Source organism: Bactrocera oleae, chromosome 2 (genome assembly GCF_042242935.1).
Source record: "Bactrocera oleae isolate idBacOlea1 chromosome 2, idBacOlea1, whole genome shotgun sequence".
Classification (NCBI taxonomy): domain Eukaryota; kingdom Metazoa; phylum Arthropoda; class Insecta; order Diptera; family Tephritidae; genus Bactrocera; species Bactrocera oleae.
In genome coordinates, this window is record NC_091536.1 from 82,048,394 (window position 1) to 82,075,247 (window position 26,854).

The following is a 26,854-nucleotide window of genomic DNA, read 5'->3' on the forward strand; positions in this document are numbered from 1 at the left end:
AATATTTTGTTTTCTATTTAAAATTTTTTTTTTTTTGTTAAATATCATTATTCTATCACATGATTATCGAAATTTGAGGTCTAAAATATTTTTCTTATGTTAATTTTTTTTTTTTAATTAATTTATAATTATTATTGTTACATCCCATTAAGATAAGAAAAAAATATTTTAGATTATTGCATGTAATGTTATAATTTAAAATTATCCTATTGTAGACTTCTCAGCGGCCAACATCAGTTAAAAAGAAAATTTTTTCAGATCCGCATCAATGTTTCTCTTAGAGGCTTCACCAGATCATTATCAAGTTATCATATATTACTAGAGCACATGTAACATTAACAAAAAATATACATATGCTTAAACGAAACCAAGTTTTTCTCAAAATAAAATAAATATAATATATATGAACTGATGGATAAAGGGGGCCGGTTCCTATATCCTCTCTGTGCATTGGATTTTTCTTTTATTGAAATTAATATATTATACATACCATAATTCGGTACCAAATATGAACAATATCGGTCATAAATTTGCCTAATATCATGAAAATGGTTTCAGTCAAAGTTATTTAAAATATATATTTCGACCACAAAGGCCCACTACTAAAGGCCCAGTTATGCATACATAGCAAGCGCTGCCATACATAAGCACTGTCACATAAATTATCTGCTTAATAGGTTTTGCATGTTTTTAATTACCGAACGCTGGGCCAGCTTTGCCCTTTGTCCCAAATTTCTGGATATAATCGATGACGTAACTGATTTCCGAACTTTTTTTCATTAAATCAAGACATCAACAGGTTAGCACACCTTCATCAGCCTTATATTATATAACTGCTTCTGATTTTTTTGTAAAAAAAGTGAATTTAGTTTATTGTTTTCTGCTTTTCTAATCTTTGTATGCATAATCACTGGTAAAGAAAACATGCGATAAGAATGTACCGTTGTATGGTTCTTTTTAGTTAAAAAATGTGCTTTATTTTTGCGTCATCAGGTTAGAACATGCAATTGATTTGTATTTCTTTGCGGAGTTTGAATACGTATACGCCAAATATTGTGTATTGCTTAAGTGCTTTATAGGCTTTAATATCGATAAAGCAAAATCACAATCGGTTGAAGAGAAAGCAATACTCAAAGCTTGTGAAGAGTTACAGCTTTCAATAATTATAATATCAAAAAAAGTTGGCAGAAGTCAAAAATGTATATACAATTTCTTGCGTAATGCTAGTGTTAAAGTCAGCTTATCTACCGTTAAAAGGGTGCCAAGGAACGGTTCATATTTGAAACTATTAAAACTAAAGAAAAAACTACCATTTAAGGTTCCTCGAAAAGATTTACTATTAAATTTTGCATTGGAGTACAAGGCCGGAAAATCTGATTGGCGCTATGTTGTTTTTTCAGACGAAAAAAAAAATTAACTCGGAAAGACCGATGGGTACAACTATTATTTCCATGATCTTCGGAAGAAGGAACATCAGTTGGTACGATTACATATTCGTATGAGCCGTGTGGTGGCGTGGAGAGCCATCTTCTAACTGGTGCTGGCGAACTGTAATTTTTGAATACTAATATGAACGCAAACGCGTATAAAAATGTACTGGAAATTGTTTTTCTCCATTTTAAAAGTCTGTGTAGAACTTTGCACGATAGAATAAATCACCGATTCATACTGCCTGGGTATTTAAGTATAGGTTTGAGGGACAAAACGTCGATTTAATGCAGTGGTCGCCTTACTTAATTGACAACGAAGTAATAAAATGATGTGAGAATGGTTGGATTTCGAATCTGGCTGACAGTACTCCACTGAAGAGGAACTGGTTGTGGGTATTAAAAACGATTGGTCATCAATTTCTTTAAATTACATTGGAAAAAAGCACGATTTTAGACATCAATCTCAACAAGGCGGAAGGGACTCATTATTAAAATAATATAGAAATGTTAAAATTAGTTAATACATTAGTTTAAAAATATGTTCTTGATTAAAAATGTTAAGGAATATTAAAAAAGGTGATATGTGCTAACCTGATGACATAATTTAAATTGTTAATTTTTTGTTGATTTCGAAAAAAAAGTATTAAAAACCAGTAAATAAGCGCTAAGTTTGGGTGTAGCCGAACCTTTCATGCTCTTGCAATTTACAAGCATCAAATCCGGGGAAATACCTTCAGCTTCATATTAAAAAATGTCGCTTTCGCAGTTCGCTTGAGGAAACAGAAAAGACAGTTCAATTATGAAGAAGAAGACGAGCCAATTTGCGATGCAAAGCAAAATTTTAAAAATAATTTATATTTTGCCATTATTGATGCTGGATTTTCTTCAATCGTTGAAAGATACGATCGGTTGAAACAAGTTACTAAAACTTTTTGATTTTTGTTTAATATTGATCAGCTGCACAGTTACAGTTTTGAATATTGTAAAAAATTAGAAATGTCATTAACTCATGGTATATTGACAGATATATGGTAGATGCAACAGATTTAGGTAACGAAGTACCAGCTATTTTCGGAAAAATTGCTCATTAATAATTTTCAAAAGTTAGAAATTTTGTTAAATTTAGCTTAAAAGGGGCGGAGAGTTCGCCATTTGACTAAGGCTGTAAATTGTCTCGGGCCGGCCCTGATCACACTAGAAAGTGATGGAAAAACATAGTAGCACCAAACTGTAGTTAGATCTTCAATTCAAAAATATATTTTAATTGTAAATACATTTTTTGATGTTGCGATCAGATATACGGAATCTATCTGGTTAATTAACGCCGCTTTAGCCATCAAAATTATAAACTAAAATGAAAAGAAGGATCTGTGTATGGTATGTTTTCTCTGGGAAGAGAGCTCCGTGAAAACGTATCATTAAGTAGAAAAACCAATGAAGAGAATTATGTGCTAACATGAACTCCGACACATACAAAATGTGTCTAAGTATATAAATTTGTATATACCTACTTACATAGCTATATACTTGTATGTACATAAATTTCTGACTAATGTTAACTAAAAAAGTTTTAATATGAAATAAATTGGGAATGTACTTTTTGGTATTTCGATGGTGTTAACAATTAATTCCTTCATGCTCATACAAATCTATGCATGTTTATGTATGGTGTGCGGATGTAAGCGCTCATGTGATGATTACAGGTAAAGAAATGGTCGACGACTGGCATTTTTACACTCGCACATACGTTAGAGCAGGTACACTATATAAACGCATCGCTCACCGTAACCAATGAAAATCGTTCAAAATGACTCTTCGGCCATTGGCGAAATGATGACATGTGGAATGTGTGCGTGCAAGATAGAAATCCGGTGTGCTTATCCCCGAAAATGATTCTGTGTATCCTTGTTAAGGACTTGTGTATGAATGAAGTGATGCTGAATGCTGTGAGCGTACTAATTTTGCAATCGCCGTCGTAACTAAATAAAAAAGATGTAGTGATCAAAACTATGTTAATTTTTTTGTGCTTGTCGAATAAATACGTTCGTGAAAATAATTGAGGTAAAAAGTGAGTGTACCGAAGCTCAATGTTGCTAAGTTGGTGGAAATAAATTATATATACATACATACACACATACATATGTATATAACTATTAAATGAGAGACTGTGTAAATGTATTTCAGTGTATTTTGACTGGCGGTATTTTATATAAATTACATAATTTTGTTTGAAACTGAAATTGACAATGTTATTGACTAAGAAATTTAGTGTACTTTTCGTAACACGATAAAAGTGAAAAACATGCATACAGACATACCAATTTTCCAAAGTGTTTGTTTATGTGGAAAACCTTCTTTTCATTTCCTATTTGTTAAACTTATGGCCTAGTTCTAACCATTGATTGGTTTTTAAAGAAGTAGTTTCAAAGCAGACAGTTAGAAAGACTATCCGAAATCTTTTTATTTACAAGTGTGTCAAGTTAGTCCGTTCTAACGAAAAAAATTATTCTATCGCATTTTTAATTTCAACTTGTGTGGTAAAAGATTTGATATAAAATTTATAAAATTTTATTCAAAAAAATTATATTTTGTATTCTCATTTGCGTAAAAAATTGTAATAATTGTGTATGCATGCTTTGCTGGTGCGAATGAAGTGTAATCAGGGGTTTAGTCAAAATGAACGTACTTACTGCTGCTGGTGTGAAGTGATGTATACATTTAGGCGCGATTAATTTTGTTGAAGTTCGCTGTCAGCGCTGCGGATTATGTTTAAGCATACATTTAGGCAGATAATGTTAGTAAGTGATGTTGATATCAGAAAGTAATAATGAAATCATTATTGTTATAAATATTTATTAACATTCTCTGCTTTGAATGTTTGGGCAGGGATTGCCCTTTCAGTTATTCTTTATTTTTGGTACATAAAATATTTAAGGGACACACCTAGTGAGTGTCACAGCGTAAAAGATTTTTAGGAATAAATAAACGACTACTGTATCAACTTATTTTATAATGTTAAATATATTATATATTTAAACATATTTTAAAAATACACAGAAAATTATATACACATAGTATCTTGAATTTTTTTGTTTTATGTTGCATTCAGATATACTGCAGCTATCACGCCTCCTTCGTGGAAGAAACCTATAAAAGCCTCTTCTGGAAAATATTTTTCGTACAATGACCTATGGTAGAAAAAAATTAAAAATGGGGGAAATTTAAAAAGAAGTTGAATTTTACCCAAAATTGTTTTGGCCTCCCAAAATTTGGTTTAGTCCATTCCGACCATTCCGGATCATTTTGTCTCCGAATAATCGCTTAAGTAAAATTGAAAAAAGTAGTTTTGAGAAAAGCGCGTTTATGATAAACTAATGGATCTGATTGAACTGAATGGTTACATTTTAGAAGGCTATAAGTCAAAAACTATTTGAGATATCAATTTATATTTTTTTATGTTTTTCTTTTAAAGTATAAACTGTTGAAAAATGAAAAAAGTAATTTGTCGTTTTATTTTTTGATACTCGCTAGGTGTGATCTTTAAATCTATTGAATAGATTGACTGAGTGGGGCATCCTTCCTTATGGATATAAAAAAATTATTTTCAGCTTAAAATATTATATGTATATACTGCCAAAACTATAGTAAGAAGCTGGTAGGTTGGGAAATCCATAAATTTATTTTAATGAAATAATTCATGGCTACTCAATTATTTGCAATAAGCATATTTACTTAAAAATACAGGTCCCTCGTGATTTGGGGTTCTGTACTAATCGCGCATATAGTATATATTTTATTTGATTATTTTTTTCTCTTTATTTGAATTTCATTAAATACACACACATTACACGGTTGTTAACATTAAATTTAATAAAATAAAATATTGACCGAGCATTTTTTAATTGTGGCAGCAAGTGTTCCATTTCTTGATTTAACTTTTTGCATGCAATTAAGCACAAGCCATTCGTATGTTTCTTGTATTTTGGCACCATTCTGCCTTCAGCCGATACTGTTGCGACCATAGTAATGACAGTGACGTAGGTGAAGGGAACTGGTTGCGTGTTGCAGCAACACTGAAGACACTATGACAACGCTGTTATTGGCGTAGAGATGCAGATGGTGTCGACGATTGCATGTGCAAATGGGACGTGATAAGCACAATCTTAAGTGCACACAACGCCAATGAGCAAAACACACACACACAGGCACCCGAACGCTCAATGTCAGGTTGCAGGCTTTTTGCATGCGCTGACCTTGCCACATGCGCTTTCAGCGTGGTAATTGTGCCTTTGATTGTGGCATTGGGTCAAGAGTGAAAATAGGCTGGTAAATGTGTAGTGAAAATACTATAAATTGGTTGATACAATTTATAAGTTCATCAGTTCAGCTTCAACTGTGCTTGTATTACAAAGTCGAATTAATTAAAAAATAAATCCGAAATTCTTAACGGCGTCGAAATGGCATTTAAAGTAAACTACTACTGCTTCATCGCCCTGACCATTGTTGCTGTCGTTGCAAATGCTGCCGAAGAAAAGAACGATGAAACCGATGCCTACCCCAGCTATAGCTTCAATTATGATGTGCAGGACGCGGTAACCGGCGACATTAAGTCACAATCGGAGCAGCGTGATGGTGATGTAGTCCGCGGACAATATTCACTTCAAGAGGCTGACGGCTATCAACGCACTGTCGAATATACTGCTGATGCGGTGAATGGATTTAAAGCCACTGTACGCCGCGAACTGTTGAGCGAGCCGGCAAAGAACTTGGCTCCTGCAATTTCAACACCGCAGATTTTGGCACAGCCCAAAATAGAAAATCTTTATGCTCAACCCGCAACTACTGCCAGCCTACCCAATCTACCAGCTCCAATTGCTCCAAAGTACGAACAGTTGACACAGAAATCCTATGTTACACCGGTTGTATCGCCCGCATATTACCGCGCTTATGCTGCACCTACTTTGCTTCATCACGCACCGGCCACCCACGCAGTCATACACCACGCTCCGGCTACCGCAGTTCATTTGTCGCCAGCCACTCATTTTGTCCATACCGCGCCCGCAGCTACCACCTTGCTGAAGACATCTCCGGCTGTCATCACGCATCACGCCATTCATACAGAGGCTCATCCAGCCGTGGTCAAGACCTCGTTTACAGCTCCGCATGTTTCATATGTTTACTAAAAACTTGTATTCGATTAAAATGACAAAAAAACTCAAATAAACGGAAAACTTCGAAAACAATAATTTTCTGTTTTAACTGTTATAATCTTAAAAGTCTATGCTTGATTATATTTCTATTCGATATCTTATGTGTGTACAGCTGTGGACTATTGATTAATCAAATTATTTGACTTTGGCACATCTCCGGTTATTTTGCCTTAAAGACAGAAAGACTATGTAATCAAGGTCAATTGTCTGTGTGCTAGAATTATCTATTGAATTGTTTGATATTCATCTAAAAGTTAGAATCGTATTGAGGTTTATATCTACTTTCGTTGATTTTCAGCTCATTTAATTCTATTTGAGGCATCTCAAAGTCTAACAGGAATATCCTCATAATTCGATGCGAATTTAGCCCACTTAGCTTACACTACTGTTATATCTGATTGCTTTAAAAAAAGGTATTAACACCCACAAATATATATGTATGTTTAAAATTTATTCACAGTTCGTATTCATGATTAACAACTAATAGCAAATGTTCAGCCGACCTTCTTTAATAGGCGTAAGAGAGGAGTGGAGAAGCGAATTGGGTCTTCACTACAGCTGGTCCGGTGACGAAGGGAGCTGGGGCTGCAAAAGCAGCGGCTCTGAGAACTGGAGCTGGAGCAGCAACCACTGGAGCAGCGGAAACGACGGGAGCAACCAAAGGTTCACGACGAACAACAGCGTTGAAACCGTTGATTGGGTCAGAGGTGTAGTCCACGATACGACGGTAACCATCGGCGTCATTTAGCGAGTATTGACCTTGAACGATATCACCGTCACGGGTCTCCACAGCGGTCTTGGAGTCACCGGAGAGAGCATCTTTCACATCATAGCCGTAGGTGTACTGGGGGTGTGGATCGTATTCCTCGACGCGAGCGGCGACAGCCAAAGGCGCAGCGGCTACGGCGGCCAAAGGAGCAGCTGGTGCGATGACACCGGCGCTGACGGCAGCGATGCACAGTGCGAAGAAGGCGATGAACTACGAAGAAAAGATACTTCAGATTAAAAAGTCGTTCACTCTTATACGACTTTAAATCTATTATATTACAATTGTGGATCAAATACAATGTTTCCTAATATTATCTATATAAGTGCTTACTTTGAATGCCATTTTTATTTAGTTTGATTGATTTGGTTGCTACAAATACCGAAAGTGGAATTGAACTGATTTGAAGACTAACCGAATGGGTCTTTTATACAAATAAATTCGATGGGTGGAAGACACAAAGGAAATCAAAAACGTGGAGCTATTAACTTACGCCATTTAAGCGACAATTTGCTCATACAAATTCATTGCGCAGAGCTTCTTTAAGCCAAACGTAATATACTTATGTATATGAATGAATGCTTGTTGAGGGCGGTTAGCTTAAAGCAAATGAAGGCAAGCCACATATTTGCGAGCTGAGTGGTAACGTTAATTGTAAGATTATTGTATGACTCCCATGGTAAATAATACATTGATTTTCATCTAATTACAAATTTTCTATTATGTGAACTACTTATGTGAGTAATGTTATTATGTTTCTTGCTATAGTAGAATAAATCAAAAGCTTTTATCACAATGGCAATACATATCATATTTTTAAAACTTCTCAGACTTTATAATACAAATACTGTTTAGAGGTGCTTACGTTTGTAAGTATCCGTGGTCCACCACAAAAGCAAATCTACATACATACACATGTATGTGGTAATTTATGGTAAGTTCGTTAATAACATTTCATATATAATACAGCTGTATTGTATGTATGTTATATTAGATTTAGACACAAATTTCAAGTATTTTTCATATAAGCTAAAGTTTATAGAGTTTTGAACGAGTTGCCATCTAGTTGCGAAATATTTTTTTTTGATAGCATGAAATTTTGACGCTGAAGAAGTTTCGGAACAGACTTTCCCTTATTTAAAAAAGTTTAAATGCGATGAATTTAGGTTTGTGGCTAAGGAATCTTTAACACTAGAACTACGAACCGGTCAAAATTACCGGTTGCATCATTTATTTATACCATTTCCTCTTTATTCCTTCCTATTTAATATTTTACGATAATGTCATTAAATTTGTGTATAGAATAATATTATAGATTATTTTGTTCTTACGCATCTTAATTTCAGAGAGAGAGAGACCTATTTGAAATAGGTATATGGTAAATCTTCGTAGTTCTAGTGTTAAACCTAATTTGGTGGAATCTTGAAAACTACGTTATGGAAGATATGTCTAAAGAGTGTTATGTGATGTTTAATACCGAAAGCTGTATTTTGATTTATCCCAAATATGATAGAGGCCAAAAGTTTGTAGGGTCCGATTTGGTTCGCACCATGGTCAAAATTATCAGTTTGTGGTAGGAAAATGTTTGTAACGTAATCGCAGATAAAGTGAGCATCATCATAGCTGACTTGGTGACCTTGCAGAAGAGAGAAGTCGTAGTGTTCCAGATTGTTAGACAATGATCCCGATACTGTAAACGAACGTACAAAATTGTCCGATAGAACTTCGGGACCGCTTTTAAGGTTGTTTCCATTAAAAGAAACTTTTGTGCATTAAGTGAACATAAAACAAACAAAACCAGTAAGGAAGTTCGAAGTTCGGGTGTAACCGAACATTTTATACTCTCGCAACTTGCAAGGATCAAAGCCCGGGCAACGACTTCAGGTGTTGGCAAAACTGTCGATTAGTTTTAGGTGATACAAACAACCGTTAGGTGAAACTATTATACTCTGTAGCAACAGGTTGCGAGAGTATAAAAAGAACACTCAAAAGTAGTGACATACTATTTGAAAAAAAAAATTGTCCTTTTAATGGACTTCGTGTTCGTTTATGGTTTTTAGGAAATTTCTCATATGGAAAATAGTGTTCAACCAAAGCTCAAAAAGTTGTGCCTTCCCAATAATAAGTCCGTTTATGACAAATGTAAGCTTACTATAGCTTCTTTGCGAGTTTTTATTGCGAGGTTTTCGCGCTGTCAAAAATAAATGCATTTTAACTCAAATATTGTACAAGTTTCAACTTTTAATTATTGAAAATTCTAGGGCTTATAATCCAATTATTAATGGTACCATAATTTTGTTAATTATTGCTAAGTAGTAGAAATACTACAACGACCAATAAATAAAACCCAAAAAACATTTGGTTATATTATATATTATATTTTTAGACTTTATTCTTAGTTCATAGTCATGTTTAACAAGTAATGGCAAATGTTGAGTCGAATTCTCTAATATGCGTAAGAGATAAGTGGTGAAGCGAATTGGGTCTTCACTACTGCTGGTCCGGCGACGAGGTGAGCTGGAGCGGCGAAGGCAGTGGCAACTGAAGCAGGGACAGCGACTAATGGTGAGGCAAAGGCAGCGGCTCTGACAACTGGAGCTGAAGTAGCAACCAGTGGAGCAGCGGCAACGACGGGAGCAACCAAAGGTTCACGACGAACAACCGCGTTAAAACCGTTGATTGGGTCAGAAGTGTAGTCCACAATACGACGATAACCATCGGCGTCATTTAGCGAGTATTGACCTTGAACGATATCACCGTCACGTGTCTCCACAGCGGTCTTGGAGTCACCGGAGAGCGCATCTTTCACATCATAGCCGTAGGTGTACTGGGGATGTGGGTCGTATTCCTCAACGCGAGCTGCAACAGCCAAAGGTGCTGCGGCTACGGCGGCCAAAGGAGCAGCTGGTGCAATGACACCGGCGTTGGCGACAGCGACGCAAAGAGCGAAGAAGGCGATGAACTACGAAGAAAAGATACTTCAGATTAAAAGTTCGTTCACTCTTATACGACTTTAAATCTTTTATATTACAATTGTGGTTCAAATAAAATGTTTCCTAATATTGGGTATCGATATAAGTGCTTACTTTGAATGCCATTTTTGTTAAGTTTGATTGATTTGGTTGCTACAAATACCGAAAATGGAATTGAACTGATTTGAAGACTAAACGAGTGAGTCTTTTATACAAATTAAATCGATGGGTCGAAGACAACGAAGAAATCAGAAGCACGCAATAAAAACGAAAAGCTATTAACTGACGCTATTTAAGCGGTAATTTGCTCATACAAATGATTTACAGAGAGTTTCGTTGTGCTACGGGTAATATGTGAATGAATGCTTGTTGAGAGAGAAATGAAAAATTTGCATTAATGGCCATTTATTTTCCAAAACAGTCTTATTTTACCTTGACTTAATTTATTTAACGATGCTCCAATTGGAAAACACTTTTACTGCAGATTTGCAAAGTAGCGCTCTGTGGCGGCAACAATGGAATTTCTGGCTCAAACTTCTGAATTTTTAAAGTTTTCAAATAAATGGAAGTCGCACAGAGTTAAATCTGTGCAATGAGGTTAATTTGACCATTTTGGCTATAGCGATAGCGGAGGTATATGCTGTTGCTTTGTCATGGCGGAACAGCAGCTTTTCCTGCAGTTCGTCCCGATAGACCCATAATAGAGCCCTGTTACCGTTCTGCCATCTTCAAATAGTAGTTGTAGATCCCATCTTCGTCTTCGTCTTCTTTGAATTAATTTAGTTGGATGAAGTTCAGAATTTCGTCTGTTTTATGGTGTCGGGTGCGTACTGGTGATTCTATGTTTCGGTGATGACCATGAAACGACGCAAAAACTTCTTGGGATGGCGAGGAGCGACCTCACAATCTTTTTCACGCAAAGCAAAAATAGCGATTGTATTACTTAAGTATAATGAGCAATACGATTACTGTAGCGCTTACCGCCTTCTATTCTAGCCGATACTGTAAGACTTGATTAAATATTTTATTTAAATTTCGAAAATTAATAATTTTTTAGGGGATTAAACTCCTTGAGGATGCAGAAATAAGTGACCAGAGTCTTTGCTCAGTTTTCGCTTACTTTTCTTTATAGGGGTCTGAGAGGCTGTAAAATTCTGCTACTGCTACTGCTACTACTTGTGTTTTTAACACACTTTTTTTAGGGGATTAAACTCCTTGAGGCTGCAGAAATAAGTGACCAGAGTTTTTGCTCAGTTTTCGCTTACTTTTCTTTATCGTGGTCTGAGAGGCTGTAAAATTCTGCTACTGCTACTGCTACTACTTGTGTTTTTAACACACAAAAAATGGGCGGATAATGCTATTATTTTTAAAAAATAGATTTCAAAGTGGTCTTTTAGAGTATTTTACAATTTAGTTTATGCATCGTCGATCTTTTCGGTAATAAAATTAAACCACCTCATTTGTTTTCTCTTATAAATTTTATAATCGAAAATTTTCTTCTTTTTATTTCTTAATTACTTTATAAGATCTATTCTGGGCAAGACACACGCTTTCCTACCATTTGTATATTTGTAGGTGCCTATACATTTGAATTTACGTGTGGCTTAGTCATTACCACAGCCGTATATTGCTGGTGCGGGTACTCAAAGGTATCTGATTTACGAATGCCTGTCCTTTACTTAGTCACAATGTAACATATCACATGCCACAGCGACGTTTAGTTGCAAGTCATGTCGCAAAAATTCTGTTGGTGGACATAATCCGCATGGGTGTGGCACCAACATTTTACATGCGGCGTTGTCCCATTGCGAAAATACCTTACTGATGATGCAATGTAACACAACCCTTCATGTTTACTTATGTATACCTATACATATATCCAGATGTCAATGGAAGTTTAAGTAATGAAATTGATGGCTGAAATTATAATTTGCACCATCATAACACTTCTGTTTGCGATTAAAAAATAAAAGCACAAATAAATTTCTCTAAATAGTCACAGGTTGGCTTTATTCATGTTTAACAACTAATGGCAAATGTTCAGTCCAACTTCTCTAATAGGCATAAGAGATGAGTGGCGATGCGAACTGGGTCCTCACTGCTGCTGCTCCGGCGATAAGGGGAGCTGGGGCAGCAGCAACGATTGGTGCGGGTGCGGCGAAAGGAGCGGCTCTGACAATGGGAGCTGGGGCAGCAACGACGGGTGCAACCAAAGGTTCACGACGGACAACAGCGTTGAAACCGTTGATTGGGTCAGAGGTATAGTCCACAATGCGACGGTAACCATCAGCATCATTCAGAGAGTATTGGCCTTGAACGATATCACCGTCACGGGTCTCCACAGCGGTCTTGGAGTCACCGGAGAGCGCATCTTTCACATCATAGCCGTAGGTGTACTGGGGATGTGGGTCGTATTCCTCGACGCGAGCTGCAACAGCCAAAGGTGCTGCGGCTACGGCGGCCAAAGGAGCAGCTGGTGCGATCACACCGGCGCTGGCGGCAGCGATGCACAGTGCGAAGAAGGCGATGAACTGTAATTGAGTATAAAGAACTGTGATTACTTTATATTGCAAACACTGATTGTAACAAGTTTCTTGCTTAAGTCTTTTGAAGCACTTTTGTAGGCACTGTAGTGCCGTATGGACTTTTGTCCTTTTTTGTTATAAATTATGGCTGAGACTTTTTTGATTTTATTATATGTGGATTGTATCCTTATTCTTGTTGCTTCTTACTTTGAATGCCATTTTTGTTGGGTGTGGTTGAATTGTTGATTTAGTTGCTCTAAATACCGAAAATGGATTTGAACTGATTGGAACCGGCGCCAACTGGGCCTTTTATACAAATCAAAGCGACCATTCAACTAATAAACTCAAATAAAAATCGAACGTATAATGAAAACGAAAACCCATTTACGTGCGCCATTTGAACGACAATTTGTGCACATATACATACATATGTACATGTGAGTGCGCAGACGCAGTGAGCTTCTTTAATTTAAAATTTGATTGCATTGCTGGTGAGCTGCGAATGCATGATAAGCACGCCAAGGCTGCACAACCGCATTCACAGCCACGCCTCGATGGACGCCAACGTCAACGTCAACGCCAACTTTTTTGCACTGCGCTTATGTATCAATCCACGTTTGCAATTGCAATATGTACTATTTTTGTTATGCATGTGCTTGTTTATATTTATTACGCACTAATGTGTTAAACATCAACATCATATAAATATATATTTTTTTGTATCTAACTACATATGTATGTGTGTACTACAATAGCATCACATTTGTTTTCGCTGCGGCTGCGCAACGCAACCCACACCAGCAAATGCAGCGTGACAAAGTCGACAAAAAGAAGTCCAACGTGCCAATTTACTGCGCATGCGTGCATTATCGGCTGACTAGTAGCCAATATTCATGCGAATTAGTAGCTGGCGAGTGACCAAACGCTTAGTAATTACAATGCAGCGCATGCGTAAATGCATAATGACACTGGCCAATGGAGGCATTGATTAACCCGAATGTTGTATATCATTTTTCGGTTGTGTGTGTGTTTTCAAATTAGCACGCCAAGTGTGTTACTCGGCGCATTCGGCTTGACTAGGTTTTTGTTGCTATTTATAATTCGCTGTATATATTTTCATAAAAACCTGCGACATTTAAGTAAGTCATTATTTAAGGGCATGAGTCAATAGAGATATGTATATATGTATGTATTGGAAGTGAGTAAAGGCTGGCTACTGTCTTGAATATTTCCGACAGACATTTGACCACGAAACGTTACATACCAACATACCGATATACCATATGTGTATACGTTATTGCATTCATAAAAGTCAATGCGATGAGAATGCCTTGCGATAATCATTGAAATGTTACATCACACAAAAACAGACTGCACTGAAAATAGTATCGGAGCTTAGGTTAGGTTCTGGTAATCGTAGAAAGCGGAAATGCATGATTGGCAGCTTTTAGTTTATATCAAACGCTATTAAGTCTACAACCCTTCATTAACTCATTGGTAACAGAAATCAACAGAGTTGATCTTGAAAAATATATGATCCCATTAAGCATAAAAACAAACTGGACAAAATTAAAAAATATTGTACAAATACAAACATATGCTTTTGTAAGTATGAAAGTTCGTTAGGAAAAGTGTAAGTGAAATATACATATTATATATAACTATGTCTGCTTATATTTTGAAATTTTAATATTTTTAATATATTTCTGCATTCATATTGAAAGGAAATCAAGTTTTCCCGACATACCAATGAGATTTGCATTTGCATACACGCTTAAAGGTAATCATAAGTGAGTAAAAAAAAAGTGGATTTGGGTCATAAGAAGGAATATTTACAACAAATTTCGTGAAAGTAAACGCTTTTTTGTACAAGATTAAAGTATATAAACCAAAAACTGGATTATTTGAATTTATCACATAAATTTTGCGGTGATGTGATGTAGATCTTTTCATAACCTAGAACTTTTCCATATGACTATTTTCTGTAGAACTCGTAGTTTAAGGGTAAATCGAGATAAACTGTCTTCAATACTTAAAAACTCAACCACGCCCCTCCTCTTCCTCTTCCCGACCGCATATCGCTCTAAATTACTTTTTCTTTCATCTTTGTTTTTTTATTTTTTCATTTCCAATGGGTTTCAACCTACTATGATTTGTTTTTTTTTGGTTTCAAAAATTATCTACCCTGATGTAGTATGATAAAAATATACCCTTAAAATATTAGAGCAATTCATATTGAGTTTAAAAAAATTACTCAAAATTTAACCACACTTCCAAATCTTCTTAATCTAAATGTACATTTTTAAATACGACATATGTCAACTTATATGTCTTTGTTATTTCCTATTTCTGTTTTTTTTCTTTTCCACCTCTCTTCGAAGATTCGCCAAAACTAAATAAGCAATGAAAATCGAAATGCGTTCACTTTGCTCGTAGAAATAAAAATGTCATGCAACTTTCATGTCCGCACTTGCAGCTCGGCATTTTGATAACCATGAAGACGAGCGCGCACTAATTTTAAACAAAAACAGCACAAAATACAAATACATATTTGCAAAAAGAAAAAAAAAACAACAAAGAAAAAATACTTCACATAATACGCGCTGTGGTGTTAATTATGATGGTGGAGCTTTAAGTGCACGACTCCATGCCAACGCGTGATGAGCAGCACAATTAACCGCAAAATGCCCATGTATATACACATATAGATTTACATATTATATAAATAAGTATGTATGAATGTTTATTAGGTTGGAGCGACAATTTTTTTTTTTTATTATAAAAAAAGAAAATTAAAAAAAAAATTTTTTTTGTACATCTAGAGGCGGCTTTAAAGTAAATTTCGAGTTAAAATCTTTTTTGGACAAAAAATAAAAATTTTTGGTTTAAACTCTTCACATTTATATAAACATTACCGAATTTGACGGTTTTTGACTCAAAATTTATTTTAACGCTTAAGGAAAGCATGTTGTCGTTTAAGACTTTTTTAAAACTCCAATAATGACCACAGCTTCTAGAACACTTATCAAAAATTTTTTACGAAATAAAAATTTTAGCTCGAACTTTACTTTAAAAGTCAGTGGGCCGCCTCTAGATGTTAAAAAATTTTTTTCGCTACACCTTAATGTTTATACATATAAAAAAAATAGTGCACTCAATGTGTAGACATTTTCATAATAAGCCATAAAAACGGTTTAGTGCACACGATCGCGTTAAACGGTAGTGGTTGTCAGTTATTTTCACGGTTAATTTACCTACTCGCTACAAAGTGGCTTGAGAGCCACTACGAGTAATACGTAATTGAAGTGCACTTAAGCTAATTCACTTATGATAGCGATAATTATACTCACGCATGTATGGGTGGTCGCTGATATCAAACGGATGTGTTTCTCACGAATAAATAAGATGTTTCTTGAAAACAGTTTTTATATGGAAAACTTCACTTCTAATATACAAATAGAATAGATTTACTTCTTTATGTACATATATACCTATCTACTTAAATAAGGTAATATTCAATGTATTGGAATTGTCCGTCTGTTTGGGCAGACGATAACTTGAGTAAAAACTTAGCTATCTTTAAACAGCTTGAAAAACTTATTCTTTGGCATTTGAGAATCATGGCATTGCAGATGGGAGAAATTTCATTACTGCCACGCCCACTAAATGCTGTTAACCGAATAATTATGTAGTACTACGGTTAACTCAAAAATTCATTATATTTGGCATAAAGAATCGTAGTAGTGAGTTTTTAAATATTGAAGGTGATTTAATACATATCTCAAAAACTATTGTACTATAATATTGAAACCCGACATAATGGAAATATTATGTTTTTAGCATTTCATGATGCGATGTGAAAATGATTAAAATCCAATAATAATCACGTCCGCAATTATACCTATTATTACCTACAAGAGATTGGAAACTGTCCAACGAAAAAGCTGGTGAAGGTGAAATCTCATATCTCAGCTGTCGTAAAATTTTTCGGTTACGTTTTGAAAATAATTAAAATCGAACAATTAGGACGTCTATCTTCCATATGACACAATTTTAAATTTCATCAGATTCCTTCAAAGTTGAGTATAATATAATAGGTAAATTAAACATGGAATAGCTCGTTTTAGTTGCGAACTTTCAACTAAAAAATTGGATTCCAACTTTTCAAGCTTGTTTGACTTTATACCGAAAATATTAGTAAATTTTGCACGAATTCTTAAGGGAATTGAGTGCTCATCTTTTCCGATAATTAAGAGATTTAATGCTAAAAATGGTTAAAGTCGGTTCAGTACTACTCGCGATCTCCATATAACAAATATTATTCTTTTCGCGATTTCGTCTGAATTTATACCATAAATATCAGTCAATGTGTGAGTTATTCTGATAAAATTGAGTAACCCTTTGCTTAGCATCAATATATTATATAAAAAAGTGATTTCAACCTTCCTACTTTTGTGTTGGCACAAGTTGGTCAAATCCATTTCGCTGACTTCCACTTCTGACCCTCAAGCGAATGTCATAAAGTCAGATTCGTAGAAAGGAAGAAGAAACTAAAATGAAAATCATAATTGTCCAAATTGAAATTCACTTTCGATTTCCGTTAATTTCAAGGTTAATCGCGTGCATTAATTCCGAGGTAAGGTAGAGCGCGGCGATGATAGGTGAAGCGCTACGAGAATCATATAAGCGCACGTAATTTATAATGGCAGTGACTTTGCGAACGATGGTCCGATTTTGAGGGAAATTTGGACATTCTGTCGTTAAAAGTAAGGCAAACATAACAGTGGAAATAAACGTTAAAAGCAACGGTGTGCGGCAAAAGGCGAAATTTACCCAAATAGTGGCCGTGACAAACCGTAAGTAACATTCGTATGAATGTAGTTAAATTAACTGTTAACGTGCCATGGATCATGTGTGTTGCATACAAATACATGCGTACAGTGTGTCGATTTAACTATTTTGATGGCAAAATATCTACAAAGAATTTGTCGACGCTATTCAAGGAATTGTTTATATACAATAAAAAAAAGTAATAAAAGCACTATAAAAATATATGCTTTATTGATTTTTAAGTGTAGTATTTTGGGTTAAATCATATTAACAGTTTTGCCCCTGCTATAGGACCTAAATTTACCTGTGAAAGCAACACCAAAGCTTTCGAGCTGAACTCGATCCTAAGGAGCATGTATGTAGATACCTAGTTAAAGTCGCATAACCGCTTACTTCAGTAACACCATTTTTTGCTTCACAGATTTTAGACAAGTTTTATGATTATTTATGACTCAAATAACAAATTACTCTAACAAATTCCAATCGTTCAGTTTGCATTGCAGCTTTATGCTATAGTCATCCGATCTCAACAATTTCTTCTGGGATTGCACCATTGCTTTACACAATAACCCATGCTGAATTTCTTGAAAATATCACGTCACATAAAAAAGCTTTCCATGCAAACCTTGACTCCGTTCGTACTGTTTGTATGCAGCTATATGCTATAGTGGTCCGATATCGGCGGTTTCGGCAAATGAGCAGCTTCTTGGGCAGGAAAGCCCATGTGCTAGATTTCAAATTGGACATGGCTACATCGACCCAATTTTATAGGGTCCCCGACGTTTCTCTCTAGGTGTTACAAACTTCTTAGCGAACTTAAAATATCCGGTGCAGGGTATAAAAAATTGGTATTTACAGAATTTCATGTACTTTCAAAGTCATTTCTTAAATGTCTGGATTCCCTTGTTCCCATAGCCACCTCCGAAAATAGGTGTCTGCCGGTGAGCAAGATATTTCCGCCTAATTCTTAAATTATTATTATTTTATCAAAAATCTTATAATGTGGATCAATATCTGACGAATATACATATCTAATTAATTTTTTTAACATATTTTGAAGTTAACGTTTCGAGATAACGCTTTTATTTTTGTGAACCAATTATATTAAGCTAAAACATTGTTACAAATACGCTCATATTCCAAAACTAATTACAAGACCAACTTAAAATTTTTGGAGAATGTTGTCTAATATATTTATATATGATATTTGTATAAGAAAAAACAATTTTTTTTTTTTGGAAATATACAAGTTGATATAAAACTTTAACAGAAGTTTGCCCTACAAGTCCGACCAGTTTCTTTAAATAGCTCGTATGGTTTGATCAATTCGCTACTCTCTAAGGTCTGCAAACGAAGACAGTTTATAGGTTTTTACGCATAAATACTTGAAATTTTAATTTCTCTCTTTTTATATCCTCAGATTTTAGTGTTGAATAATAACTTTTTTACTCACTGTAATTTTTGCGTGACATATTTTCAAACTGATCCGTAAAAGCAGTTCTATTAAAAATGTGCACTAATAAGCTTTTGTTCCTTTTAAATGATTGAAAATGGGGGGTTGTGTTTTTATTATTCCATCGGCTACTGCTTTTATTTTTTTAATGCTACCTTCCTTCCTGTACTAATAACGTTTCTTGGCCCACTGTGTGACACTTGTTAGCGTGCTCAGCGGTTGCAATTGTGCTTGTGTCGGTAGTACGGCATCCGGCTACAGTTACAGTGTTAATATTGTTGGTGTTCTCGTCAATACAGCTTTGGCTATCACGCAGTTATTGTGGTATAGTTTTGTTGTTATTGTACGTAGGTACACTGTTTATGTTGGCCGATTGGCTGGTCGCTTGTAATACCAGACACTTACAAGAGAATTACGCCGGTCATGGTGGCAAGAGCACAGACGTAAAAACCAATAACAATTACCCAACAGACAGTGAAGGTACTGCAATGGGTTATGTGGCATGATCAAAACACAATACTATAGGTATGTACGTCAATTAACAATAAAACCTGACTTTGACCTTAACACTCCGCTGAGTGCTGCGTTGCCAAAAATGAGAAAAATTCGAACGATTGCCGCCAAATCGCTGAGTATAACATACGTATGTACACACATACATACGTTCACGTAAAAATTTATATTCTGCATTTATTTGGCTTACGGCAATCGGTTTGAAGTCGAAATAACTTTTGCCGTTATGCGGTTGAGTATTCAGATTTCTTTGATTGCAGCAATGAATTATTGCATGTTTTTTGTTGCCAACATGCTTTGTAAACATCAAAGAAATTAAGAGGACAACTGCCGTAAATTATGTTGTCGAAATTACATACGGTGAAGGGACTGTGCTGCAGTTGCACATGGTTTCAACAGGTCAACCTCGACAATTCAGTCATCACTTATGATTCGCCTCACCAGTCAATTACCGACTGCACTTGTACGAAATTAACTAAATTATACACATTAAATTCAATTTGCATGTAATTATCGAATTGTGTCAGCTCCTTTGTCAGGCCCTTTTTATAATTTATGAAATCAGAATTGCTGATATGACGTAGTGGCAGCATGATTAGTGTAAAAAAATGCGAATGAAGAAGACAAATCAGTAGCTGACACTAATGTGCTACAACAAATATTACTTGTATTACTTAACTGAAATACAATGTTGAGCTTTTTATTTCTGTTCGAAACTAGAATCCACTGAGCGGCAATCTCTATTTCTTGCTACAAACCACCTTATAGTAATTATAGGTGTTGTGGTTTTAAGAACCATAAATTCTAAGAATTTGTTCAGTAACTATTCGGTTTAATGTAATGTAAAAATCTAGAAGCGTTTTGTAAGTAATACCACTCTAATTATCAAATGAAGCTTAAAAAGCTCAGTGGCTTTTATTCAATTTGTTTTCTTTTTTCCCTAAAACTACTTAACAATTCCTTCCAGCGATAACAATGACCAAATTTGGCAGTTGCAATTGGCTTTCTAGATCACTCTAGTGATGATACGCAATTGGGGCGGCGAACTGCTTAACGAGACCGTGAGCTGGTGCGGCATAGGCTACAGGCGCAGCTTTCACCACAGTTTTTACATGTTCCAAAGGCACGCGGTTGACAACAGCGTTGAAACCGTTAACGGGATCGGCGGTGTATTGTACTACGCGCTTGAAACCATCAGCATCGACCAAGGAGTATTCGCCGCGGACGACATCACCATCGCGTTCCTCCGTTTGACTCTTGGAGTCGCCAGAGAGTGCGTCCTGCACATCATAACCGTATTTATATTGTGGATGTGGGTCATATTCGTCATCGTGCTTGGCAAGAACCGATTGAGCATAAGCTGGAGCTGGAGCAGCATAAGCCACTGGCGCCTTCACCACAGCGCTGGTAACTGGTGCGTGTTGGTACACTTCATGCACGGGCAGAACGCCAGCGCTGGCCAACGCGGCAAAAGCGAGAATTGCTACGAACTATGAATAAGGAATGATTATTCTTTTCCAAATAATAATGGTTTAAAGCCAATTACCTTGTATGCCATTTGCAAAGATTTAGTGGTGTGTATACAATTGCTGCCTCGTAAGCTGTTAAGCTGCTGAATGATTTATTATTTAAATGTGTGCGGTTTATATAGCAATGGCGGTAAGCATTTAGTTACATACAATTTCTATTTTTTCGCATTTTTCTCTAATTTTCTGTGTTACTTGCCATTTTTTTCGAAATATTCATATTTTTAAATACACCATTACTGGCAGTAATTGTTTTGCTTACTTCTCCATATGTATGTATAATTTCAAATCGATTTCGCTTGTCATATGCATATTGGCACAGGAGCTATTTATCAACCCATTTCAAAGTTAGCAGGTAACGCTTTCAAAGCGAGATTAACACGATGCAACACGAAACGAGAAAAAACCGAATATAATAAAAAAAAATTCCAGTACATTACCAACAATAAAACGTTTGTATCCAAGTAATTGAGGGAAATATATGTACAAGCGTAAAAAGTCAAATATCTCACGGCCATTGTACAATGTCCTACACATTAATACCTTTCACAAATTTTGTCACTTCGAAAGAAGCTCTGTAGATGTGATTTTATTGATATTTAGTTCCATGCAATGTAATGTAAGCGTGTTTCGTATATATAGTCTCCACTTTAATGATCCTAACATTACTAATTTTATACGGTTTTCGCTATAATACCCTTCACAGGTGTATTTCATATGGCAAGTATGTATATGTAAAACTAAACCGCAAAACTTAACCGGCCAACGGTTGCTGTCCAACGAAAAACCTGTTGATAGTTCTAACTAGCCACGTTGTTTATTATAAACAATCTTGAAGTCTAATTAAGGCACCTTACTCAAAGAAACTGATCCAAGCCGAATTTCGTGAAGATATATTGTCAAATAAAAGCTTTTCATACAAGCCCTTGATTACGAGCGTTCAGTATGTTCGGCAGTTATATCATATAGTGGTCCGATATCGGTGGTTTCAAAAAAATTAGCAGCTTCTTAGTGAGAAAAAGACGTAGGCAAAATTTCAGATCGATATCTCGAAAACTGAAAGTCTAATTCGCGTGAATACAGACAGACAGGTAGGCGGACGGATATGATATGGCTTAATCGACTCAGCTTGTCATGCTGATTCTTCATGTATCTTATAGGGTCTCCGACGTATCCTTCTGAGTGTTATAAACTCCATGGCAAACCCTGTTCAGGGTATCAAAATAACATATCAGAACTCGTTTGAATTCAGTCCCATCATTCAAATTGAAAATACGTCAAATTTTTTCCTCAAATTATATTAAGATCACATATTTTCGTACAGTAGCTAAATAATTAATCAAAGAGTAATACAACAATATTCTCAACATAGATTCCGACATTTTACAAACGGCTGTAGGTAAAAGCAGGTACTACTGGCGCTGCGGCGGCTAATGGAGCGGCTCTAACCAAGGGTGCAGCGGCAACCGGGGCTGCGACGACTGGAGCAGCCTTTACAACGGGAGCCGCAGCAACGACGGGGGCAACCAAGGGTTCACGACGCACGACGGCATTGAAACCGTTGATTGGATCGGCTGTGTAGGTGACAATGCGTCTGAAACCATCAGAATCGATCAGAGAGTATTCGCCACGCACTACATCGCCATCACGTTCCTCCACATGGCCTTTGGAATCGCCAGACAGCGTGTCTTGTACATCGTAACCGTATTTGTATTGTGGATGTGGGTCATATTCCTCGACAGCAACGGCGGCGGGTGCAACAGCAACGGGGGCAGCGCCGGGCACCACAACGCCGGCGTTCACAACAGCGAAAAGAGCGAGAGCGATCACCAACTAAAAAATTTTTGAAACACAAACACATATATTAATTTTTTTTCTTAACTGCGGGAGTTCTGTAACTTTTCACATTATTATTTTGATGCAATTTCACATTAGCAATTTTAATCAATTTATTTGAGCTTTATTAACAAACCTTGATGGCCATTTTTTGAATTATTTTGTTCTGTCTGTATTAAACAAATGTTAAACACTGAATGTGGTTCTTCGGTTCGACGGTCGGCATTTATACTCAGATCGTCTGTTTTGTCATTGTTGACATTGTTGACAATAATTGATATTCATTTTCGGCTTTACGGCTCACCATTTAAGTCACAGTCAAGTGCATGAGGAGCGTTTTAATAAATCGGTCGCAACAAGCATGCGTTCTTTGGTAAAGCGTTTTAACGTTGGCGATGGTGTGTAAATTGTGAAAACAAACAAAAAAACCCACAAAATTGTGAAAAATATTATTCTAAATGTGTACAAAACTTGATTTCGATCAAACATCTAACCAAATTTATGAGCAAAATTTAGAAATTCAGTGTGAATGTGTTATAAATTAAAACAAATAGAAGTTGCATGAATGGAATGCATTTGCCGACAACACAGTGATCTCTATTTAAAGCTTCAACATTTTCGTAAACTTTTCTTCTCATACATACATATATACTTATATGTAAGTAGATCATCTAGTCTAGATGTCTTTTGAGGGTTCATGATTAATGTAGCAGCCGATGAGAATTGTCATTTCTTTACTTGTGTTGGTGAATGGTCAAATTGGACGTAGGATCGATACAGCTGATTTGGAATTTCAATCGATCGTAAACACGTAGAGCTTGTAAGAGAGTTTGAGCTTGAAGTTGATATAGCCCGAACTGGTTGATTTAAACAACCGTGCAAATCGAATCGATAAAATTTTTTTCCTAGATTGATACATTTTGTTTTTATGTTTGTGAAAAGTTTGCTCTCCATATGTCCATTAGTATGTGTTTGGCAGTATGGTAATTTTTACCATGGATTCACGGCTACAAAATCATTAAAAACATTGCAGAAGTGTTTTGGGAAGACTACTTGATGGCAAACACAAGAATTTGAGTAACACAAAGCATTTGGTGAAGCTTGTGAAGTCATCGGATACTTACCTCATACGAGTCGTTCATCCACCTCTGTTAATGACGATGGTATCAACAAGATAGTAGAGGATCTCTTATGGATCGATTCAACACAAGTTTCAGTGAAGGCAGCGAGTTATGATAACCCCGGAGCCAAAGTTTCATATGCTTGTTCATATCAAACCTTAAGGGATTCATTGACTTTTGTTCACGAAATTTTTGAGTAATATTTAAAAACGGGAATATAAAATAACCTCTTAAAAGAAGTTGAAGTTGAGTTGCTGAAAAATGCAAAGTATTTGACAAAAAATATCTCGGAACCTACTGGAGATTTGTCAAACTGTTTAAGTTTGATTAAAATCTTACATTATATATTCTAATATTATTTATCACTGTCGTTCTTATCCCATTTCTTTTAATATAAGTGCAAATTGCTGTTAAACTATCAAAGAAATCACGAAACTGATCATAAATAACCAAACAGATTATGGACTTTCTTGAATTCGTATCTCCTTATCTGTAATGGAGAAATTGAAAAGACAATATCAATGCCGAAATACATGAACTACTGCTTTAACAATTCTACCGTAAACCGATTTTACAAACTATATACGCTATATATACATTTCTCAGCATACAATAGCCATTAAGCAGAAAAGCGTTAAGAAAGAAAACATGATTTGACAAGTGCAGTTATGACTCGTTACCACAGTTTCAATGCTACACTTTTCGACACACCTTCTGCAGCATTGCTCGCCATCATTAAAAAATTTATGTAAAATAAAAAATGTAATCATTCCAAAATAATTTTGATAAGTGTAACGCGTAAAGAGTTTGTATAAATAGACTATGTGACCAAGTGGAGCAACATTATCAGATTTTCATTCATCCGAGCAACACCAGCTCAGCTCCAAGTTCGCCAGTCAACTAGTAAATTGAATCGAAATGGCATTCAAGGTAAGTTACATAAGTTTCCTTAATGCTATAAACATTTATCTGACTCGTACGTTTATATAATATTCTTCTTGCCAGTTCGTCGCTGTATTTGCTCTTCTGGCTGTCGCTAGCGCTGGCTTACTACCAGCCGCTCAAGTGTACCATGCAGCACCCGCCACTCATGTCATTAAAGCCGCTCCAGTAGCGTACGCCGCACAGCCCGTGTTCGCCAAGGCCGATGAAGAGTACGATCCACATCCTCAGTATAAATACAGTTACGATGTGCAGGATGCAGTATCCGGTGATTCGAAGACCCAAGTAGAGGAGCGTGATGGTGATGTGGTTCGCGGCGAATATTCACTGATCGACGCTGATGGTTACAAACGAACTGTTCAATACACCTCGGATCCCGTAAATGGTTTCAATGCCGTGGTGAACCGCGAACCTTTGGTAAAATCAGTTGCTGTTGCCCCGCTTGCCCACTACGCTGCCCCTGCAGTGGTCAAAACTGTAGCTCCAGTCGCCCACTACGCCACCCCTGTCGCTCACGCCTACGCCGCTCCCGCTTATACCACCTACACTTCCGCCCACCACTAAACGCCTGATTTCATACTTTTCAGTTGATTGACTGTTTTTGTAGTATAATTAAAGTTGTGATTTTCAAATAAAAAATATGTAATAATTAAAATACTTGTCTTTATATTTATTATTTTACAAGCATTCGGATTAGGAACTTTAACATTTACGACCTCATATGTAATTGGAAGCACCGTGTATTTTATAATTTTTTCTTTTGTTATCGAAACTTCACTTTTCGCTTATAACTAATTAGTGAGTTTCCTCCTCTGCAAAAGGGATCAACTCAAAAAGTTGGAGTTGATCTGGAGTCTAACGAGCAACCGAGTTATAATTATTGTATAGAGTTGTATACTGAACATGGTACAAAAAGTTAGATGCGACGTTTGTACAATAATACCCAGAAGAAAACGTAGGGGCCGTATAAAGTATTGTATGTGTATATGTGTATGTACATTATAAATGATCAGCGTTATGTTCTCTATCTATCTGTATATACGCGTACCAGCCCCTCAGGTTCAGAGATATCGATCTGCCGCATATGTTATTTTCTCCACAGTAAGCTGCTTATTTGTCAGAACCTACAAGTATGTCGGACAGTATAGCATATTGCTGCCATACAAACTAAACGATCAAACCGAAGTCCTTAAAGACCAACAAGAAAAAGTAGTATATTCCTCAAAGTAGACCAAAAGAAGAAAAATATACATATACTTGTATAATATATACGATATGTGGGGATTAGAAAATCTAGACCGGATTCATATATTTTCGACTCTAACGAGAAATAAATTCCGGCTACTTGTCGTTTTCTTCCTTCCCATTGCAGGCTCAAGAAGCATCTATACAACATCAGATCGCTTCTTTAGCACCTAGCAGTGTATTGGAATTCATCAATGTGTTGGGGCTAAGTGAGTCGTTGTGACTTAGGGGAGGGTACAATAGATCCTAGGTCGCGGTGCATACCTCATTTCCTTTCTATATTTTCGACATGAAACCAACCATACTATATACTAGACAAATCGTATATACTCGTATAATATTAATTTTTCCAAACTATATAAGAATAGATCCTCTTAAGGAAGGAACATTATACTCCAGAAAATTTATTCCCTGAAATTCGATAAGATATTGCCCGATATAAGAGTATACAGCATGAAGCATGAATTAAGTGGAAGAACGTAAAT

At 36.0% G+C, this 26,854-nt stretch overlaps 7 protein-coding genes across 9 annotated transcripts; 2 read left to right on the plus strand and 5 right to left on the minus strand.

The window, feature by feature from the left end:
- The first annotated feature begins 5,887 nt into the window (after nucleotides 1-5,887).
- LOC106625642 (pupal cuticle protein Edg-84A-like) lies at nucleotides 5,888-6,613 on the plus strand. The gene has a single exon (XM_014245471.3). The coding sequence runs from the start codon at nucleotides 5,888-5,890 to the stop codon at nucleotides 6,611-6,613; it is 726 nt and encodes a 241-aa protein (XP_014100946.3).
- A 459-nt stretch (nucleotides 6,614-7,072) lies between these two features.
- On the minus strand, nucleotides 7,073-13,185 carry LOC138855808 (larval cuticle protein A2B-like). 2 transcript variants are annotated; one of them, XM_070105852.1, is made up of 2 exons: nucleotides 13,111-13,185; nucleotides 7,073-7,619 (listed from the first exon to the last, which is right to left on the minus strand). In XM_070105852.1, the coding sequence occupies exons 1-2, from the start codon at nucleotides 13,120-13,122 to the stop codon at nucleotides 7,149-7,151; spliced, it is 483 nt and encodes a 160-aa protein (XP_069961953.1). In that variant the 5' UTR covers nucleotides 13,123-13,185; the 3' UTR covers nucleotides 7,073-7,148. The 2 variants fall into 2 exon arrangements, with proteins under 2 accessions (XP_069961953.1, XP_069961952.1); XM_070105851.1 differs by lacking the exon at nucleotides 13,111-13,185 and adding an exon at nucleotides 7,740-7,799.
- LOC106624519 (larval cuticle protein A2B) lies at nucleotides 9,764-10,547 on the minus strand. The gene is made up of 2 exons (XM_014244261.3): nucleotides 10,493-10,547; nucleotides 9,764-10,368 (listed from the first exon to the last, which is right to left on the minus strand). The coding sequence occupies exons 1-2, from the start codon at nucleotides 10,502-10,504 to the stop codon at nucleotides 9,853-9,855; spliced, it is 528 nt and encodes a 175-aa protein (XP_014099736.3). The 5' UTR covers nucleotides 10,505-10,547; the 3' UTR covers nucleotides 9,764-9,852.
- Nucleotides 12,362-13,239, minus strand: LOC106624520 (larval cuticle protein A2B). The gene is made up of 2 exons (XM_014244262.3): nucleotides 13,111-13,239; nucleotides 12,362-12,909 (listed from the first exon to the last, which is right to left on the minus strand). Exons 1-2 carry the CDS (start codon nucleotides 13,120-13,122, stop codon nucleotides 12,433-12,435), a joined length of 489 nt encoding a protein of 162 aa, XP_014099737.3. The 5' UTR covers nucleotides 13,123-13,239; the 3' UTR covers nucleotides 12,362-12,432.
- A 7,342-nt stretch (nucleotides 13,240-20,581) lies between these two features.
- Nucleotides 20,582-21,483, minus strand: LOC106624517 (larval cuticle protein A2B). Of its 2 annotated transcripts, none has more exons than XM_036361514.2 (3): nucleotides 21,379-21,483; nucleotides 21,246-21,308; nucleotides 20,582-21,189 (listed from the first exon to the last, which is right to left on the minus strand). In XM_036361514.2, exons 2-3 carry the CDS (start codon nucleotides 21,255-21,257, stop codon nucleotides 20,716-20,718), a joined length of 486 nt encoding a protein of 161 aa, XP_036217407.1. In that variant the 5' UTR covers nucleotides 21,258-21,308; nucleotides 21,379-21,483; the 3' UTR covers nucleotides 20,582-20,715. The 2 variants fall into 2 exon arrangements, with proteins under 2 accessions (XP_036217407.1, XP_069961755.1); XM_070105654.1 differs by having other exon boundaries at nucleotides 21,246-21,311.
- A 1,030-nt stretch (nucleotides 21,484-22,513) lies between these two features.
- On the minus strand, nucleotides 22,514-23,297 carry Ccp84Ae. Its single transcript, XM_014244260.3, has 2 exons — nucleotides 23,198-23,297; nucleotides 22,514-23,058 (listed from the first exon to the last, which is right to left on the minus strand). The coding sequence occupies exons 1-2, from the start codon at nucleotides 23,207-23,209 to the stop codon at nucleotides 22,609-22,611; spliced, it is 462 nt and encodes a 153-aa protein (XP_014099735.3). The 5' UTR covers nucleotides 23,210-23,297; the 3' UTR covers nucleotides 22,514-22,608.
- Nucleotides 23,298-24,907: 1,610 nt separating this feature from the next.
- Nucleotides 24,908-25,779, plus strand: LOC106624516 (larval cuticle protein A2B). The gene is made up of 2 exons (XM_014244258.3): nucleotides 24,908-25,112; nucleotides 25,188-25,779. The coding sequence occupies exons 1-2, from the start codon at nucleotides 25,101-25,103 to the stop codon at nucleotides 25,686-25,688; spliced, it is 513 nt and encodes a 170-aa protein (XP_014099733.3). The 5' UTR covers nucleotides 24,908-25,100; the 3' UTR covers nucleotides 25,689-25,779.
- Nucleotides 25,780-26,854: the final 1,075 nt, after the last annotated feature.

Coding starts and splice junctions, on each gene's coding strand:
- LOC106625642 (XM_014245471.3), top strand. CDS start 5,888: ATGGCATTTAAAGTAAACTACTACTGCTTCATCGCCCTGACCATTGTT.